Below are 20830 nucleotides of genomic sequence, written 5' to 3' on the forward strand. Positions count from 1 at the left end.
GGTGCTTAGAGCAGTAAAAGCCCAGTTAGCCTCTTGCAATTTCTGTCCTTGCCTCCTGGAAGCTGAGCAAAATACCTTATGGAGCTTCAGTGCTGGCAGAAACACGGTGTCACAGTTAGGGCGAGGACAGTCATTTCCAGCTTTGGCTTTCAGTGCTTAGAAACAGGTTTGGGTTGAAACAGACAGAGCTACCAAGTTCTGATGCTTCAGGAGTTGTGCCATTTCATTATTACTGAAGAACTGTAATTTGGTCTGAATTGCATCGCCTAATGTTTTCTTAATAACTTCTGAAGTGTGAAAATGTTGTAAATAATGGGCAATCTGCTGCTTTTCTTGAAGGGCTAGAACCCTGATGAGAGGAGACTTTATCCTCCCTCTTGTCTGTGCTGCTCTGATTGTACTTGAATTGACCTTTCACATCCACTCTCAGTAGTATATATATTCTGTATATTCTTCCATTTTCAAAGTAGTTTAGTACACATATATGCTAATCCTGGAAGGAACTAGTACTGGCTACAAAAAGGACAGCATAAAAATGTCATTGGGCAGGCTATATTTTATACACATAATACAAAAAAGTTTCTCATTAACAACCCACACAAACAACTCCAAAGCAATTCCATCTTCCCCAACACACCCAGGGTGCTAATCTAAATAAACCTCTGCTCAAAAGGAGAGCTGGGAAAGGGCGAAATGCCTTTTATATTAAAATTCCTCTTCTGTGAAAGTCACAGAGATACACTTACCCTTCTTCCTGAGCAGCCAAGGAATTCTGAGACAGTTTGGACAGGTTCTTAGCATATTCCTCCTCAATCTTTATCCTACACTCACATACACACAGAGAGAAAATAAAAAGACAGCAGTAAGTAAGCTTTAAGCTTTAAGCAGAAACCCACACACATAATTTGAAGAATTTCTCTGTATTTTAACAGATTTTGCCACAGGAATTTTCCTTTCAGTCTCCAGGGCTTGGCAGCTCCAGCTTCATGAGACGTCTTCTCTCCCCCATATGCTAATAATGCAGAGGCAAGAGCAGGGCTATATGCAGGACGGCATGTGCAACAAAATTAGATGAGGAAGCTACAGTACTGGAGAGCAAATAACAAGGACAGAGTGTTTCTGCTCTGCAGCATGGACTATCTGCAAAACCAGAAGCACATGGTTCAGTCTGCTGTGAAATGTGAGGCTGCACATCCTTGAAGGAAAGATGAAGGAATGCAGCAATCCAGGAAAAATCCAAATGAGATTTGGGGTGCTGAATTGCACCTTTCTTAGGGACACCAAGTGTTTCCTACTCTCTGTTACAGGTGACAAAGTGAAGGTGGCATGGCAAAGATGTGGCAGGAGCTTCTGTCACCAGCATGTGGCTGGTGGAACCCCTTCCTCATTCATCCCACTCGTTACCCTGATCTTTTCTTTACTCACTCAGAGGACATAAGCTGAGCTTGCCAGTGGCAAGGGTGCAGAAGAGGAAAGGTGTTGGCAAAAAACTACTATGGGAATGACTGCAGGGAGAAGAAGGAGTGCAGCTGTGGGGTGAGGGAACAAGGGTACATGGTGAGAGCCCACCAGGGAGGAGTGAGCAGCTGCTGGTCCAGAGGTGACGGGCATCATGCGTGAAACCCATCTCCATCCTCCCTGAGCTCTTCTCCCAGGGAAACAATTGCAAGGTACACATGCTCCCAGGCAGAGCAAACAGTTGACTGTTTGCTGATTTTCAACCCAGCTTGCTCGATAGAGCATTTCTGCAGAACAACTCCTGATTCTGTGCCAGCTATGTACAAGCAGAGGCAGTACTACTGCTTTGAAACGCCTGTCCACAAAGACGTCAGAAGGTGGGATATTTTTGGCACGCCCATTGCAGTAGCTAGATGAGCAAGCACACTCTTGAGGGGCACACTTGAGCTAAAAGTGGTCCCCTGAGACAGCTAAGGGAGAACTGATGCTCTGGGCTGCTGAAAATATCCTGGTGGAGGGTGTGGGAGGGGAAGTGCCACTCTGCTGTTACGCTCAAAGAGTTCAGGAAAGGGAGCAGACCTGTGTCCCACAGCAAAGCAATTCACTGGGATGTCACCTTCAGCAACTGATTGGGATGTGGCTGGCTAAGGTCCAAGATGATAGCCAGCTTTGTATGACTTTTCTTCCCCCTCCCATGAGGACAAAAGTAGCCAGCTCCCCATGCCTGCTCTAAAAAGACCAACAAATACAGCATCAAAGGCCACACTGGGTTAGGCCCTCACTATGAAAAGGGCTTCATTCAGGCACATTTCACCTAATATACTTTAAAGACCTACTTCAGGATGTGACTAATCTTGTCTCAGAAGTGACAATTTCTGTGGACTGGAAAGAGAGAGAAGGTCACTAATAATAAAGGTGCAAATGTCTCCCCAGAGCCAAGGCTCATTGCCTTTGCTTCATTTACCAGGAATTCCCAGACAAAGCTCTAGTCTACAGCCTTCATTGTGAACTTCATTCCAGCTCAATTTTGGCTTAAGGATCACTTTGAGTAATTTTCCATGGATGCTGGATATTCAAAAGTGAAACAGTCTGCTGACTGTTCTGAGCTGCCCACACAGACCCTCACAGAACCTGTGTCTCAGTCCTTTGTCTCATGAACAGAGGAATAACTGACCACCTCCCATCAAAAAGGTTTGCTATGAAAACATCAAATTTAAAACCCTGACAGGTTCTTCCTTAATATTGCTGAAGCTGGGGAATTATTGAATGAAGTGAGACTGAAGCAAGCCTCATTATAGATTATAAGTGTATTTTGACCCATACTGTTCTGACTTTATTATTTCTAGCTGATCTTTGGATGTTTATTTCCTGTTCCCTTTTACTTTGGTTTTTTTTTTTTTTTTGTAAAACAGTACTTGGTGTGCCCACACTCAAATAATTTCAGTCATGACATGTTATAGTGAATGAAGAAAAACTAGAGAGCTACAGAGGGAGGTGAAGATGATCTGATGTGACTGCCATGCAAGAAGAAACTAAATAGATTAAGACAACAGGGGGAACAGGCAGAAAAAAATGGTAGAGGATATCTGACAGAGACCTACACAACTGTCACTGTGGGAAGACTGTGATTATGAGTCTTTTTACAGTGTTTCTCCAGATTAGGAGGGAACAATGAAATGATCAGACAACAAAAGCATAATTACTTTGCCTGTAGTGCAGAAACTGCAGAAGTCTTCCACAAATTGTTCCAAAAAACAGTGAAAGGTGAAAGTTCAGCATGTATCTGCTGGACATGGCAGATACACCGCATGCTATTTAACTTCCATTTTCTAAACATAGCATACCTTAATTAAAAAGTGAGTAAGACAGTGTTCCTTTGCTAATGAAAAAAACACTTCTTATACCTGGTGCTTCTCAGGGCAGTCTGCAGGTTTTTTGGGCTGTTTTGGAGTCCTTCCATGAATGCAAATGCTGAACCTTATTTTCACTTTTGATTTAAAGTAATTCCTTCTTTCATACCAACACCTTTGATTTTGCAGTTCAGTTAATTTATTAATTACTTTCCTCCCTTTCTTGAGGTCTATCTTACTAAAAGTCAACGTCTGTGACTATTTGACTTTTATAACCCTACCTCTACCACGAAGAACTAAATGAACATACAATTGCTCAGTCTGAGATTCCTATATACAAGAAGCTCCTGGAAAAGCATCTACTTGATAAACTAAATTTAGGTTAGCTTGTTGGATATTTGATGCAGAAATCTGGTTATCATGTCTTATAGCAGCTTCCTACTGAAGGGCTGTTTTTATTAGCTGCCTGAATCTCACCTCCAGCAGGCTGACTGTACAAACAAAGAGAACTCCTAGTTAAATGTGGTCTTGTACTCCCCAAGGCACCTGATGGTCATCATGAAAACTTTATCAATACTTCCACCCTTTTAGCTGAAATGCAGAGGTTCCCCTGATTGCCTGAGCTCCATTTCCATGAGTAACTTCTCCAGCTCAACACCGTCCTCCTCCTTTTCCACACATAACAATCCTGATCCTTTGTTACAAACAGATGAAAAACGTATTAATCTTTCCATAACTCCCATCTAGACCCTCTCCACAATCAATTCCCAACCTTTTTTGTTTCCAGCACACAGTGAATCTTTTCTGTCTTTCCTCTCTAACATGCCTGCTTCTTCCTCTGCTGAGGACACAGACATGCCTCCCCACAGTGTCAGAGCTGCTTTCCTTGCCCTCTCTAATTTCTCACCAACTTTCCCTTCCTCTTGAATGCATCTTACATTTATTTCTGTCAAATTTCATTATGTATTACTTGCTTTGAAGCAGCTTCCCCCTCTTTTGCCTGGCCACAGGTATCACAATTCTGCTTGCCTTCTCATCCTTTCCCTTAGCAAGTCTATTTCTCAATTTGATTTTTAATGCACCAGGTGGTCCTTTCTTCTCCCTCTGGTCACATTGTTACTATCTCTTGGACTGTGTTATGTCAAAGGCTACAGAAACCACATGTGAATGCTGGGTCCTGTATCTGACCACCATTACTGCCTGTGATACTTTGCATTTTCCCAGTGCTGCCATATCCCTAGCATGAAAAAACAGATGAGGGGGAAAAGAAAACAAACTACAAATAAAGCAACTATATGCAAACTCTGCCCAGTTGAACTGCCCCCCAAACACCAACACAGGGGCCTGCTTGTGGCCCAGCTCTGCTCTAGCACCAGTATTGATTCTCATCAGCACAGTCACACCAAGTCAGCAGCAGAAGAGCAAGAAGGCAACACCAACTCAGCACCAAGCATCAACAGGGAGACAACAACAGAGGACAGCAGCTCCTTCCACTGGTGCAGCTGCCTCCAGGAGAGAACACCCATCAGCATCCTTCCTCCAGGTTGCAAACATTGCTCACTATGGGCTGTTCTCAGGTTGTGAGACTCATCTTCAAGATGACTTACACTGGTTTGGACAGATGACAAACCATTTCCAGTGACAGTAACTACATTGGTGAGTAATGATGTCACATCACCTGCTGTACATGTTTGGACTGAGCATCTACCAAATGCTTGTTTGGTGCTCAGTGCACTTCCCATGTCAGCAGAGCAACAGCCCATTAACAGCACTCTGGCATCTTCTTTATGACTGTGGGGTCACTCTAAATATCTGTGTGTGGATCTGCTGGAGTGAGTCCAGAGAATGTCACTAAGTTGATCACAGAGCTGGAGCCCTCTGCTCTGGAGAGAGGCTGAGAAAATTGGGGTTGTTCAGCCTGGAGAAGAAAAGGCTCCGGGGAGACCTTAAAGCTCCTTCCAGTGCCTAAAGGGGCTCCAGGAGAGCTGGAGAGGGACTTGGGACAAGGGATGGAGGGACAGGATGAGGGTGAATGGCTTCCCACCACCAGAGGGAAGTGGTGGGATATTGGATGAAAATTATATTAGATTAGATTAGATGGGATATTGGGAAGAAACTGTTCCCTGTGAGGGTGCTGAGGCACTGGTGGAAACTGTTCCCTGTGAGGGTGCTGAGGCACTGGTGGAAACTGTTCCCTGTGAGGGTGCTGAGGCACTGGTGCAGGTTGCCCAGAGAAGCTGTGCCTGCCCCATGCCTGGAAGTGTTGAAGGCCAGGCTGAATGGGGTTTGGAACAACCTGGTCTAGTGGAAGGTGTCCCTAGACACCTAGATGGCAAGGGGCTGGAATGAGATGATCTTTCATGCTCCTTCCATCCCAAACCATCCTGTGATTCTCTAACTGAGCTTAAGTCCAAAGTGATGTCTTTTTACATCTTCCTCTAGGAAACTGTGTCTGTGCTCCATGTGAACAAATTGCTTCTGTATTTTTCAGACAAAATACTTCCCTTCTAAATACCATCTCCACTTTGCTTCTCTCCTGTTTATGCTTTTTCCTTGAATCTGCAGCTTAAAACCTTCTTGGTTCCCTCGACACAGGCAGCCTTTGTGCAATACAACTCAGAGCACGAGACAAGTGAGAGCTGGAGGGGATGGGAGAGCGTGGATGAAAATCAAAGAAATATTAAATGTTCATTAAGAATTTGTAGCACACCTTTTATGAAGTTTAAGCATTAAGCATTCATGTATTTAAGGAATGTCTAAACTGGGAAAAAACAATTGCAATAAATATTTAATTTGATAACAAAGTGCTAGTTACCTTTCTCGAACAAACTCTGCCATTTCTTTCTGCATTTGTTTCCCTTTAAGTTGCTTTTGAAGAAGAATTTCAAATCCCGACACTGTATTGTTCCCTTGTGAGTCCTTCTTATCTGCCTGAAAGAAATAAAAGGAAGTTCAACAAAAAGTTATAGAGGCCAAACCCACAGAGATGTGGTTCCCAGCAGCAGCTCCCCAGCAGTGGTACCTGAGGAGCTCTCCTCTGAGACCAGCTGATGGCTACAGCACCTCAGTCCCTCTCAAAGGAGTAGCCCAACACTCTCCTGCTACTCTTACTTCCCTTTTTATTTTTAAATTTAGAAAGGGAAGCTTTACGATTATCTTTAGGTAGCATATCATGATGTGGGGGTCTAAGCAGCAGCCCTGCTGTCATTTCTGCCCCAAGGGCTCAGCCTTGAAAAGAAGGAATCCTGGAGCCAGCACAAGGGTACTCCTGGGGCAGAGGGGAGGACAGTGCTGCTCCTTCCAGGGGCAACACAACCCTAAAAGACCTTTTATAGACTTCCAAGTACAACTCTGATTTGTACTAAGAAAAATAGAGCCAGTTTGCATGGGTCTGCTGTAAAACAAGGTAAACCAGCAACTTTCCCCACAGATTACCACAACACCCCATTCTCATTGTTTCTTACACAGCCTTTTGCTCCACTGACTTCAGTGTTGCCACAAGGACTGACTATCTCTCAGCAGCCTCTTTTCTCTCTGCAGCCTCTCTTCTCTCCTCTCTCTGTTTCCCTATTTCATTTCCTACCCTCTTCCAACAAACAAATTCACAAAGAACATTTCCCTAAGCACTGCAGATTTTGCTCTGATCCCCTGTGTGCTGCAAACTAGCCAGAGAAAAATGCCAGATCAATCAAAGCAGGAGACTGGCAGGATGCCCTACCAGGCACCAGCCAGCTGAGATAGTGGGAGAAGTGGAGATGATGAAAGGAGGAGAGCGAGCTGTGGGCAGACCATGGATGACAAGGCCAAAGAGGAAATTCCTGAAAGCAGAGTTATGAGAGAATAAAATTCTGCAGAAGAATAGTCAGCTTTAAGTAGAGTTTCAGTGAAAGCAAGATGTGACCAGCCCATGGAACCAAGCAGTGACTGAGCCCCAATAGGGAGAACCAAACAGGACAGAAACTTCTGTAAGACATGCAAAAATTCAATCTGTACATCATTAATGATTTAGGGCTCAGCAGAATCAGAAGACTGGATGAAACAGAAGAAACTTTGTGATAACGTGACCATTTTAAAATATGTCAGTGTATTTTAGCAAGTCCCTGCCATCAGCACTGAGCAAGCATAAGGGGACATGCTGCTGGGCCTCCAACACTGACACCATTTTTTAAGATGGAAATGCTTCAGTAACTAGTAACTGAAAACACACATGAGATTCCTAAAATGTTGTTGATTCCTTTTGTAGTATTTGTTGATTCCATTGCAGTATTCCTCTCAGTGCCCAGAAAAATCTTCCAGTAGAAGAAAAGTTTTCTATTGGAAGATCTTTTTCTATCAGCTCCACACTCCAAGGAGTAGTGCATCACGTTTATGTGAATTAGGAACCTGAAAACAGACCTGGGCACAAGAGAGCACACAGAGAACCAGCCACTGAAGACTTCCCATGCTTCAGGCTGCCTTAAAACTACTCAGGTTTACAAGCAGGCCTGTCCTTCACAAACCTCATCCTACAAAAAATGCATTTATTATCTGACCTCTGAAATATCCTGTGGAGGGAGTTTTATAATTTAACAAAAAGTTTTTATCTATCTGCTTGTTTTAGAAAGGGCACTGCCTGCTTCCTTGTGTATCCCTAACTCTCCTGCTCTGGGAAACAGACTTATACTACTTACATCCCAGAAGCTGGCAAATGTCAAATTAATGTAGCTGAAGTTCAAAGCTGCTGATGCCTGTTTATTGTTGCACAGAGCTGGTAAATAAAGTTATATAACTTTATTTAACAGCCATGTGGTCCTGCTAGTTTTACAAAGTTCAAATAACAGTCTGATTATTAACTAGCAAAGTGGAATCAGATTTTATTACCAAGAAAAAATTGCTTTTGGGGGGAAACCCAATACATTTACTTTCATATTTTAAAAGACTTGATTTTTTTTACCCTTTTCTATAGAAGCAAAATAATATTCCCTATCAGCCACTTTGCTATCCTATGGACCTGTGGATCTGTTGGACTGAGTTCAGAGAAGGCCACTAAGCAGGAACACATCTGCTATGGAGACAGCCTGAGAAAGCTGGTGCTGTTCAGCCTTGAGAAGAGAAGGCTCTGTGGAGACCTTAGAGCTCCTGCCAGTGCTTAAAGAGACACCAGAAAGCCAGAAAGGGACATAGGACAAGGGCCTGGAGGGACAGGACAAGGGCAGTGGCTTCCCACCACCAGAGGGCAGGGTTAGATGGGACATTGGGAAGGAATTCTTCCCTGTGAGGGAGGTCAGGCCCTGGCACAGGGTGCCCAGAGAAGCTGTGGCTGCCCCATCCCTGCAAGTGTCCAAGGCCAGGTTGGATGGGGCTTGGAGCAACCTGGGATAGTGGAAGGTGTCCCTGCCCATGGCAGGGGGTGGGATGGGGTGGGCTTTAATGTCCCTTCCAACCCAAACCAGTCTAGGATTCTGTGATTCTATCCCCCTCCTGCTGCACTGCCCTTTTGCCTGTGGTCTTTTGAAATATGTGGCTTGTCCTACATCCTCCCTCTTTCCTGACCAAATCCATCTCCTGAGAACTGTCCTTGCCTTTCTGGACACTCCTCTGACGATCAGCCACATCTCAGGCTGGTCAGATGTTTCCGTGAGATCTTCACTGGCATCCCCAGACTCTGTGGTGCTGCCTGAACACATTGTATCTCAGCCCAAATTCTCCTTTACCGTGCACCACAAATCAAGCTGTTTATTCCACTTTCTTGGAAGCTCTGGAGCTGCATGTGGCATGTGGCTGGCTGCCTACTTACCCAGAAATAATCACAGTAGCTCCACTCTGAAGGTTTCAGCAACTGCTGCTCTGGCATTACGTCAGGGTGGGGGAAAGTCACACAGTTGATCTGTTAAAATGAAAGCAAAAAAAAGGAGAGTTAGACAGTAATGAAATTTAGCTGTTTATGAGAAATATGTAAATAAAAAGTTATATCCATGTGCTTCCCATCAGAAAATCAGCAGTGAATGCATGCCAGTGAAGAAAAATTGGTTGTTGCATGGAAACGGCAGCTAAGTATTCCCAGAAAGCTACTCTATGCAAGCAGGAGTGTCAGCTCAGGGGGAAATAAACTACCCATTTCACAGGAGGAAAACCTACCAGATTTGGAAAGCACCATGCAGGGAGTTCTCCCAGATCCCTAAAAACTGTGGTAAAAAAACTGATGTGAAACACCCTGAGCACGGCCTCAGCACAGAAACACAGTGAGCATCCGAGAGCACTGCAGGCACTATCAGTGCAAAACACCCTTGGCTATGCCAGTCTCCCACAGGATTACAAAAAAAGGAATTATTTTTTCAGTGCACAGCCCTTCAATCTATCTCAAAGATCTTTTCAGATGGAAGTGATGCTCTCTGTAAAAAAGAGCAAGGGCTCTCTGAAGTCAGTGAACCCTCAGTGTGCAGAAACCACAGCGATCTGTGAGACAGGACTCATCACATGGTCATTAATTAACAGCAGAAAAAAGTCCAAGAGCTCATTATGTTATCTCAGTGGAACATACAGCCTGGTAACAGCAGAGGGAAGGCAACGAGCACTATAGCTACTGCAGAACATGCTGCAGAACAACTCTGGACACAGCCAAGCCTCCCAGAGGAAGCACCAGCACGAGTCAGAGCTCACTGCCAATTTTGCAATGCTCACCCCAAATCCCAAATCACCTAAAATCAGTCCCTCTTAAAGCAGCCACAAGGGTCATGGGAACACTAAGAGCACTTGGGTATTAATCAGAGGATCAAGAGATATTGAGGACGGGAGACTCACAGATTTAACTGTATGGGGGTGGGGGTTTGTTTTGGATCAGTTAATGCTCACAGGAAATCCATACACAAACCTGTGGGTAGGGCTAGCACAGCTGCATGGGCAGACCCAAAGGCAGTGCTTACACGCAATGAATCTGCCTTTGGGCTATTCAGAGAGGATCAGAGAGCATGAGGGTGCTGACACAGTGCAAACCCACCGTGCCAGAGCAAAGCAGACAAAACCTTTAGCTAATACAAGGCTGCTCCCACAAACCCACGCTGGTTCTGCTGCCATCTACCCAGGCTGGAGGTTCAGCAGCTGTGCTCTAAGCAGTGCAAGAGCTTCCTCCACATAAATCACTCCACCCAGAGCTTGCCAAGTCCATGTCAAAGCAGGCTGAGGACCCTGGACCAGTGGTGTGTTTGGCTGTCACCTCAGCTAGATCCTAAACCATGTCTTGCTTTCCATCTCCCATAAGGCCTCAAGCTGATCTGCAGGCAAGAGATCTGGGCTTTGCAAGCAGTGGCCGTACATTGACCCTCCACCTCCAACCAGGAGCCAGCACCTCCAACCAGAGCCTGCATCACTTCCCATCAGAGCCAGCACCTCCAACCAGAGACAGCACTCCAAACAGTGCCAGCCTCCACTGGCCACAGGATCCCAACCACAGACAGCAGCGCAAACACGTTCCCTGTTCCCCTGTGTTCCCCATCAGAAGAGTCATGCACCAGGAGTTAGAGAACATCAGCTCAGTTCAGAGCAGGATGGCCATGCTCCTTGTCACCCAGGCACCTTGCAGCCCTGCAGTGTCAGGGCACATGCCAGGGGTGCACAGCAGTGTAGTCACATCCAGCTGGCCTTGCCTGTGCTGCTGCAATGGCCCCTGTGCAATCCCAGGCTGACTTCTGTCACCACCACAGCCTCCAGGAGAGACGCTTCACTGAGGGACGTTTCACATCATCTATCTCTGCTGAAGCTTTCTTCTCCTGTCCCTTCCCTGCCAGCAAACTTACCTCAGGATAAGTGAGAGTTATCTCAGGATACCTGCAAGTCTATCTTGCCCTGACTTTTTTTGTTAGGTAGGGTTACCTTGCAGCAAACTGGTCTAGTGGGTGATGTCCCTGCCCATGGCAGAGGGGTGGAGCAAGACAATCTTTAAGGTCCCTTCCAACTTAAACCTTTCTGTGAGTCTTTCTAGGAAATCCCATGCCACTGCTGAGCACAGGCTTTGCTGGTACCTGGAAATGCCTCTGTGCTGTCACAGCCACACACCAGTTCTCAAATAACACAATATATTGTGGTTTTGCCTTAAAAAAAAGAGGTGGCCTCCAGAACCTGTGCACAATCACTCTGTCACATATCACAGCAGACCAACTGCTTTGTGTGAGTGAACAATGCTGCAGCTCATCCTCCAGGAGCAGGAGAGATACAGGAAACAAAGTACTGCCAGAAATAACAATGTTATAGGGAACCACTTGAATGTATTTGGTGTCAAGACATTTCTGGCTTTGATGTTGTATTTCACATTCACTGAATAAAAATTTGGATGACAGCACTTGCATGCTGGCACTTTCAGTCCCCCAGACCCCTTCCTGCACAGCAGTCTGCATGAAACACTGCCCTGAGCACAGCTACTCTGCGTGCTTATATAATACACTTCACAGCACCCAGGACAAGGTGCTCCTCAGTGCAGATGGCCAAGCTACACGAACCCAGGGTTTAGCTCAAGTTAAAAAAAAAATAAACAGCACATGGCAAAAGATTTAAGGAGACTGCACAGAAGATTCAGGATGTTGGAAATGATTCCCACCTCCTCATGAGAACCAATAGAGCACTGATGAAAGGAGAAGCTATTCTGGCTTCCACCTGACCCCATACTGGAGGTCTTTCAGAAAATGGCTGGGATCTCCCCTGTGGAAACACACTGCTGAATGGAGTTTTGTGTTGTCCAAAATGACATTATTTCAACAGGAAAAAGAAGTAAATGCTTCCCACGAAGACAGCAGTGGGAAGATTTCTAGGGCCCAACATTGTCACACTAGATAATAAGAGGGTAGAAAACAAGCAGAATCACAAAACAATGTGAGTGGGGAGAGACCCAGAAGGATCAAGTCCAACACTTAAGTGAATCGCCCATGAAAAAATGGAACCCACGATCTTGGTGTTATCAGCACCATGCTCCAACCAAATGCACCTCCTAAGTTTATTTTGCAGCCTTTAACAGAAGACTGGGCATCACAGAATCACAGAAACATAGAATATCTTGAGTTGGATCATTGCATTGTGGCACTGAGCACCAGAGCAGGGAGGTGATCTGCAGTGCGGGACACATACAGTCACACAGGCGTTGTACCCTGCAGCTTAAAAATCTGCAAAGAGAAACAGCATGGGAAGTTCCTATTCCCTGCTAAAGGCAGTGCCTGTTTCACAAAAATGAAATCTGTATCAGTTGGAGGCTGTTGATTAGAGATGTGACAGTGAGTCTCAATGTCCTGAAGCAATCACACAGAGTCAATGGAAATGCCTAGGCTGGGAATGGTGACAGTGTCCCACTGCAACATACAGGACTCCAGGAATGCAGCAGGAAGAGGAACAGATGGACATCAACAGGTAATGAGAGTAGGGTCAATTCATGTGCTTCTCAAGGAGTATCATCAGACTCAAAATTTTAGGAATAAATTGAATATTCTTCACTTCACATATGGCTTTTAGCACTAAGTCCCAGCAGGGGGCATGAAAAATTTCAAAACTCTACAAATATTACTAAAAATTATATATGACTACATAGGTAATCCTGTGATCTTTCTTTCCTTTCATTACCACAGATTTCTTACACTTAAACAAGAGCTCTTGGATTTGTATTTCCTACCATTTTGAAAACCTCTCAGGATTTCCCAGCAGGAGGGGAACACCAGGCTGGCACTGAGCAGCAGTGGCGTGATGGCACAGCATTTCCCCCTCCCAATCCTCCCCCTGAAATGCTCCTTTTCTTGCTTCTAAAAGCAAAGACAGCTGAAAAAAAGCACTCTGCTTCACCAGCTTAGTCCCACTGATGAGCTGTTTGACTGACCCTAAAGACAGCCAAAGCAGCATCTCATGATGATGTCCTGATGTTTGACAGCATTAAACAGCTTGATCAGTCCCACGGACAATGACACACTCTGCATGCCAAGGACCACTGCCCTTGGTAATTTTGAGACACCACACTTTGCTCACATCCCTGAGAGCTAGCTAGGTTCCATGCAAGGTCCAAATTCAAAACTGTGGCAGTGTGAATATCTTAACAATGATGACTTCCCAGCAAGGCCTAACAGAAGCTTGCAGAAGCTGACTATTGCAGCTGTAATTGGCAGTAAGAAACAAAACCAACACATATCTCAGATAATAATGGAATCACAGAACATGATGAGAAAACAAGGCGCCATGACCTGCATTACAAGCTTGCAAGCTCCACTGGGACAGCTGAGGTGATAATCAGCCTCACCATGATATTAAGTTCTTATACAGCCTTTTCATAAAAATAATGGCTGTTGTCAGCTTGCAACTAAGCAAAATTAATAACAAGACACTAGCAGGGCAAAATCCCAAATAAGAGCTGAGCAAACCTGACAGAGGACAGCAGCTTGTCTTTCTGGCTGACACTGGCCACGAGTGGCAGCCAGAAAACCTATCTGAGAGCCACTGGATCACAGAGGACTGAATAAGGTACACAGACAAGGAAAAAACACGGTGACAACAAAGCTTGGTGGAGGACACACACAGGGGATCAGAGAAGCAGCACAAATTGATGTATTTCTCTTGAGAAGCTATTGATGTATTTCTCTTGAGAAGCTGTGTGCCAAACTCAATGAATTAAAACACTTTTGCCTGTGTACTGATCATAAGCAAATGCAATTATACTCTTAACAGCTAAATATTGCAGTTCCTATTTCCCATGAGTACATTGGCAGTCATGGCAAAATGAGCTGTTTACATTGCAGGTGACCCTTCATTATGTCTGACACACAAAGGGTGACAGAAGAGTAAAAGACCCAGGGAGCCAGGTGAATGCACAGGATTTGCACAGGAGCAACAAACTTTGTTGGCTTGGACATGCACATTAATCTCCTGGATTTCAGAGTCTCTAGAGGCTTTGAAGTCACTGCCACCACTCACCAGTAAATGAGGCATTGCCAAGCAACATGAATAAAACAAGAATAATTTGATCAAAGCTTAGATAATCAACTACATGTTTATTACATCAGACACAACATAAATAAATGAGCAGAAAGAAGGCAAACTTACTGTGCCATGCTAATGCAACTAAAACAGGGCAACATTTTTGCATATTTCTTCAATTTCAAAATGCACATTATTCTTCTGATTTCTACATTCACAGCACCTTAAACATAGCACAGATGAGCCAAATGGCCTCATTTCAGTATCTTCTTTACAGTTTCAGCTGAGACCCAAAAAGTACAACATCCAACTCCATTAAGTGAGTTCATGTGGTGAATGGAGCCATTTGGGTAAAACAGCCAAATGCAAAGGCTGGAGAAAATGTCAGAAGAGCTTGGGCACAGCCACAGGCTCGGGCAGCTTGAACTCTCCCCAGACAGGGAACACAGAAATACCTAGGCTATGTCTGGGTAGTTTCAACACCATGAATTTGCCTGGAGTTTTAGCTCTGGTAGGGTGATGCTGCAGCTATGGCACAACAGAAGGGAAAACCAGACAACTCAAGTCCTCACTGTTAACAAATCCATTGACTCCTTCCTATTTCAAAGGGCAGATTCTGCCAAAAGTGTTCAGAAGCCCTCTTTACTTGGTCTGTCTGTAGAAATGTTCAGAGATTATTCAGGCCTCTGCCAAACCAGGGCTTTTCTGACAGTACCTACCATGCAGTCAGCCCCAGGGCAGAGGGGAGAGCTGTGCTGAACATGCAGCCTCATCCTGTGCTCATCACAACCCTGTGCTTGTCACATTGTGTCAGACGCAGAGCACAGCAGCAGGAAATCCCAAGTTCCTGTGCATAGGCTGCCCATCTTCCCATCTGCAGCATGTGTTCATTGACGTGTCCAACACACAAAATCCAAACACCAGCATTTTCCAAGTCCTGCACTATCCTGACATGGCACTAGAGAATTTTTAAGGAAGAAACTCACACTCAGAAATACCTTATAATTAGGCAGTTGTCTTGCTCTTCCAAGTAAGACATAGCTCTGTTCCTCAGTTGATATCCCCCTGTCCATTCTCCATTTAACTCTCCCTCACCTGTTGTAAATGATCTTCAACTTTCACAGTCAACTCATGGCCAGAGACTGCAGGAATCAGCCAGCAAACCATCCAGCCTTGAAACAGTGAGTGCACCTTGCAACTCATTGTAAAACCAGCACTCTGCACTGCACCTTCCCAAGTGAGTGTCCATATTTTGTGCAAGCAGCAGTTTCAAAACAACCTATGACATACCCAGCTGCAGTTTCTCTTCCAAAGAAAGTGGAAGACCATGTCAGTAACATCCACCGACCAGAGAGAAAACACCAGATTATTCTTGTTGGATGCACACAGATGGGAAATACTCCAGCTCCACCTGCCTTCAGGGTTTCTAAAAGCTGTGCTACTTAATGCTACTTGGATGTAGAGGAGGCAGATGCTTTCTGAGGAAGATGCTCCCACTCCTCTGCTGAAGGCGATGACGCAGCAACAGCTTGGTGCAGCCGCTGCTCAGGCTGGACATCACCCGCTGTCTGCAGCTTCTGTGCCACAGGACTGCAGTCGGAAGGGAGGTTTGCCAGACCAAGAGCCTCAAAGTAAATCACAAAATTTCCCTCTACAAGAAGAGATTCTGCCTGAGCACAGCTACAGACCAAGGAAAAGCATCTGACAGCAAGCTGAGGACATGCCCTGCAGCTCTGCTAACTAGAACATCTCCACGTCAGCTTCAGTGGTACTGAGCAAATAGAACCTCCTAGGAGACAGCGAAAACATTATACTGTTTTACAGTTTACACTCCAAATGAGATTTATTTTTCACAATGCTGCCTTGATGAAGGCAATGGCTTGGAGCAAACAGCTGTTAAAATTAGCTTATTTTTGTCTATCTGATTCATCCTACTTGAAAGCTTTGGGCTTCTGCTGGAGAAACGCACACCCAGTGACCCTGACATAACACACACTTTCTTGCTTTGCAGATGTTACCTGATGGCACATGGGGCAGCAAATACAGAAAACCATCCTCAGAGAACAGCCTGAGCTCTCAGCCCTATAAGCAGCAGGGATTGCAGAAAAACAAGCACTCCTGCTCTTGTGCTGTGTAATGCAGCCCAGTGCAACCCACCCTGTGACCATGTCTAGTCCCTCTGGGTGTGACGTTCAGCCCATGATTTACTTCAGCCCCCCAATGTGAGCAGGCAGGGGCTGCATTCAGGGGCTGGGACATGTCTCCTGCCCCAGCCACCACAACTCTGGAACAGCTGATTCTTGTAGACATCTACAAAAATGTCCAAACACACAGATTTATACTTACTTCAAAGCATACCGCACGCTCAATATACCAATTAACACTCCTAACATTGGTAACAACTGATTTTAACAACCAAGTAATAAAATCACTGATTGAAGTGTTTTTTTCAAAAACCGTTGGACGATTTCCCCCTCCCACCCAGAACACTGTACCTGCATGGCAATGACTGACCCACTTCACAGTCAGAGACACCTGAATGTGCTCCTTTTGAACCCTGGTCTCTGCCACCAGCAACCCAGCTCACTAATGAATAAATCCGCAGGCTGCATGTGGCAATGCAGACAACAATCTCCTCCTCATAGTAACATTAACAAGGATGTATAATATTAAATTATTCCTTTTGTTGTCAGGGACTTGATACCCTGCCAATACTTGCAGCTGCAAGCATGGTTATTGCCTGTCCTTTATTGCTGAAATTAATTTATCTGCTCGTTTCTTCTGATTTCCATTTAAATAAAACTTTCTATTACTAGCCACTTTCATTCATCTATTTTGATTTCCCTTCTGTTTTTAATCATCTGTCCTGCACTGAAGAGCCCATGAGTGCTAATCGTGTTCCAGATGAGGTCACCAAGCACACAAAAGATATTAATGTCTGTCAACTGAGATACATCATACAACTGAGAACATTTTGATTTGTAACACAGAATCTTGGAATGGTTGGGGTTGGAAGGGACTTAAAGCCCATCTCATTCCACCCCCCTTGCCGTGGGCAGGGACACTTTCCACTATACCAGGTTGTTCCAACCCTGTCCAACCTGGCCTTGGACACTTCCAGGGATCCAGGGGCAGCCACAGCTTCTCTGGGCACCCTGTGCCAGGGCTCACCACCACCACAGGCAAGAACTTCTTCCTAATACCTGCTCTGAAATCTCCTTTCTTTCAATTTAAAACCACTGTCCCTTGTCCTGTCACTACCTGTTCTTGTAAAAAGTCTCTCCATGGAGTCAGTTACACTTAATTATAAAGACTAAAAGTAAATGTAAGATTAACTTTACACTGAAATATAAAACCTTTGCCTATACTTTCTGTCAGAAATCTTCACTTGGACACTCAGGCAGAAGAAACCTTCTTGATTGACACCTCTTTGAGAAAAAAAATACAGATTGAGAAGAAAAAAAAAGAAAAAGATCCTGCCCTGCAGAGCAATGATCCAGCTCTGCTGTCTTCCTCTAACTCTTCAGCACTTCTCGCAGCACAGTGGCTGCTGTGGGGAGGGAGATGACCAGCTAGGGAAGTTTCCAGGACACCTGGTTCACAGTCCGGCAGCTCTGGCACCGCGCTCCTCCTGCTCATCCTAGATTCACCCGATCCAAAGGAAATCCAGCCTGCACTCCAGCCCAGGGCAGAGATCCCAACGCTCCCCCGGGTTTCCAAGTGCTCAAACAGCAAAAAGCCCGTGTGGAGGATGCTGAGTCCGCCCGCCGCCCGCAGCCCCAGTGCCGGGTGCTCAGCGCGGCAGGCCCGGCTGTACCCCGCGCCGCTCCCGCACTCACCGTCAGGCTGCTCTCCTTGCTCTGTCGCCGCGGTGCCGCCGGGGAGCCCGGGCTCTGCGGAGAGAAGCGGAGCGCATCATCGCGGCTGCTCTCGGAGCCCAGCATGGCTGCGCGGGGCGGGGGAGAGGCGGGTCCCATGGCACGGCTCGGCTCGGCTCGCTCGGCTCGGCTCGGCCCGGGAGGGGGAGCTGCGGGAGGCCCCGGCTCGGTGCTCCGCCTCTCGCCTCTCGCCTCTCGCCTCTCGCCTCTCGCCTCTCGCCTCTCGCCTCTCGCCTCTCGCCTCCGCCGCGCCGGGCTGAGCTCGGAGCTCGGGCCGGGCCTGCGGGGCCGTGAGGCGATGGCACCGCCGTCGGGGCTGGGAAGAGGGTCCTGCCATGCCGTGGGATGGTGGCATCACACCCCCCTGAGGACAGCGACAGGAGTCCTGGTGTCCCGTGGGGTGGCACTTTGCCCCTCTGGGTGCGAGAACAGGGACAGGGATGGTGACATGTCCTGCCATGCTGTGGGACGCTGATACCCACTGCTGGGGACAGGGATGGCAGCAGTGTCCTGCCATCAGACAGTCCCTAACTGTCTGTGGAATGGTGGTACACATGCGTCCCACAGCCCCCCAGGCTGGCAGTGCTCCTGTCCCTGTTGCGGGGTCACTGGTGGGGCTCAGATGCAGTGACAGCTCATGTGCAGCGTGTGAATGGTGCCTGGCATCATGTGGCGTGACTCCCACCCCGTATCCCCCTGCCCAGGGACTCCCACCCCACATCCCTCTGCCCAGGGACTCCCACCCCATATCGCCCTGCCCAGGCACCCAGTGCTCATGCTGGACTCTTCACCAGCAGCAGCACTATGCCAAGCGCCACACACGTGCAGCTCCCTGGCTGTGCTGCTGCTCCCTTGGTGGCAGTTGTGACAACCTGAACGGGCAGCATTTAGCTGCTCTCTAGGAAGCCATAAACAAGGTCTGGCCCTGCGCCCAGCACAGCATAGCTCCGTGTTGTTCTCAGTTGTGGCTTCCCCCCCCCTCCCCGACCTGTTTCCAAGAAATGTGGCTGAGTTTGCTGGAGGGATCTTGCCAGCATTTGTCTGCATGGTGGCTGCTACCCAGGTCTAAGGAAGCATCCTGGCCAATGCCAAGGAGCTGCTCCACATTGGGAGACAGCCTGTGCCAGGAACATACAAGGAGGCAGTCAAAGCAAAGCAGCTTAGGATGGCCCGAGACACACAAGGAGGAAAGAGACAGGCCAAAAAGACTTTGAAAGTGTGTAGAAAAGCTTCTTGCAACCATGAGTTTATGGTCAGATGCTTTCCTTACTAAGGACTCTTCTGCAAAAGCTGCCACAGCTCCCAGGAAAAGCAGCTTCCCAAGCAGGCATGGAAGACACAAGCTGTTGTGAGAATTAATGGCACCAGCAGCCAGTTAGAGATTCAGAACTAGCTCAAAGCAGGTTCAAAGCAGGGATGAAGCCAGGACTTCAGTTTGGAAAAACCTGTAATAAAGGAGCAACGGAAAGAAAGCATCATGGAGGTGATGAAGGGAATGAGAAAAGTCATTAAAGGGATTTTTGACAGGCTCATGGTTGAGTCAACTGAGCAAAGCAGTGCATAGCACCAAAAGGCTGAGAGAGCCTGGAGAAGACTCCAGGAAGACCTTAGTGCAAACTTTCAGTGCCTGAAGTTGGCCTACAAAAAGCTGGAGAGACAAGGACAAGGGCCTGGAGTGATAGAAAAAGGGGGAATGGCTTCGCACTGCCAGAGGGCAGGGTTAGATTAGAAAGTAGGAAAAAATTGTTCCCTGTGAGGGTGGGCAGGCCCTGGCACAGGGTGCCCACAGAAGCTGTGGCTGCCCCTGGGTCCCTGGCAGTGTCCAAGGCCAGGCTGGACACTGGGACTTGGAGCAACCTGGGACAGTGGAAAGTGTCCCTGCCCATGGCAGGGGTGGCATTGGATGGTCTTTAGAGTCTCTTCCAACTGAAACCATTCTGTGACCCTTTTACTTCTTATGTATCTCAGCTGTGTATTTGACTAAAAAGGTGTCTATGAATTTGAGTAAGACTCAGCACTAGAAAAAAAGAAGGAGGCAAATGTTGCTACAAAGGAAGTTCTGCAGAAGTTAGTTCATCTGACCATGTTCCAAGCCAACTACACAATAAAAAAGGAGTCAGATATCTTGAGAAATTAATTTTTTTTGGCACAAGGATTCACAAGGGTTTTTTTGAAGGAAGTCACAACCTACACGTTTATTTGGGTTCCCTGAGGGAGTCACAGAAGATATGTGGACAGGGGTGTCTGGTAATGCACTACATAAGATTCTAAAATGCTTTTGACCTAGTGTAGGTGCTCACTGTCTCCAGCCCAGGCAAATTGCTCAGAGAAGCAGCAGTACGGGCAGTTAGTACAAGATGTTTGATGTGGAAGAAACAGGGAGTCCAAAGTTCTGGGCTGTATCATGAGAAATGCCATGAATCTAAACCAGAAATACTGACCTACGTGAAACAGACCACCTGAGGGAAAGGCTGAAGGCAACTACTTAGGAGGCAGCGTGTGAGAGAGAGGGTTGAGGCAAAGTAGAACAGTTGTCAGACAACACAAAATTTAGACCAAGAAACAGAGAATGTCAGAGAGACACTGAGTGCACCAGAGAAGCCAGGTCCACATGGCAGCAACACACCAATCAAACAGGCATTTCCCCAGGGGTATTTAAGGAGTTGCATAGCAAAAGGATCTACCAACTCCATACAGAAATGAAACAGAAAACTCAGGTCTGGGACC

General features: G+C 46.5%; 1 protein-coding gene across 4 annotated transcripts in view; it reads right to left on the reverse strand.

Annotated features, from left to right (window-relative positions):
- The window catches only part of GAS7 (growth arrest specific 7), an 86331-nt gene that overhangs the window by 12393 nt on the left and 53108 nt on the right, over positions 1-20830 (reverse strand). For 3 of the 4 annotated variants that reach the window (XM_085077945.1, XM_085077944.1, XM_085077947.1), the window contains exons 5-8: positions 18065-18118; positions 9085-9174; positions 6124-6239; positions 747-821 (exon numbers count right to left, since the gene is read on the reverse strand). In XM_085077945.1, coding sequence (XP_084934071.1) covers positions 747-821; positions 6124-6239; positions 9085-9174; positions 18065-18118 — 335 coding nt within the window. The remainder of the gene's footprint in view (positions 1-746; positions 822-6123; positions 6240-9084; positions 9175-18064; positions 18119-20830) is intronic. The other variant, XM_085077946.1, reaches the window with a different exon arrangement.

This window comes from Lichenostomus cassidix, chromosome 18 (genome assembly GCF_008360975.1).
Source record: "Lichenostomus cassidix isolate B80296 chromosome 18, HeHo_3.0, whole genome shotgun sequence".
NCBI classification, from domain to species: Eukaryota; Metazoa; Chordata; class Aves; order Passeriformes; family Meliphagidae; genus Lichenostomus; species Lichenostomus cassidix.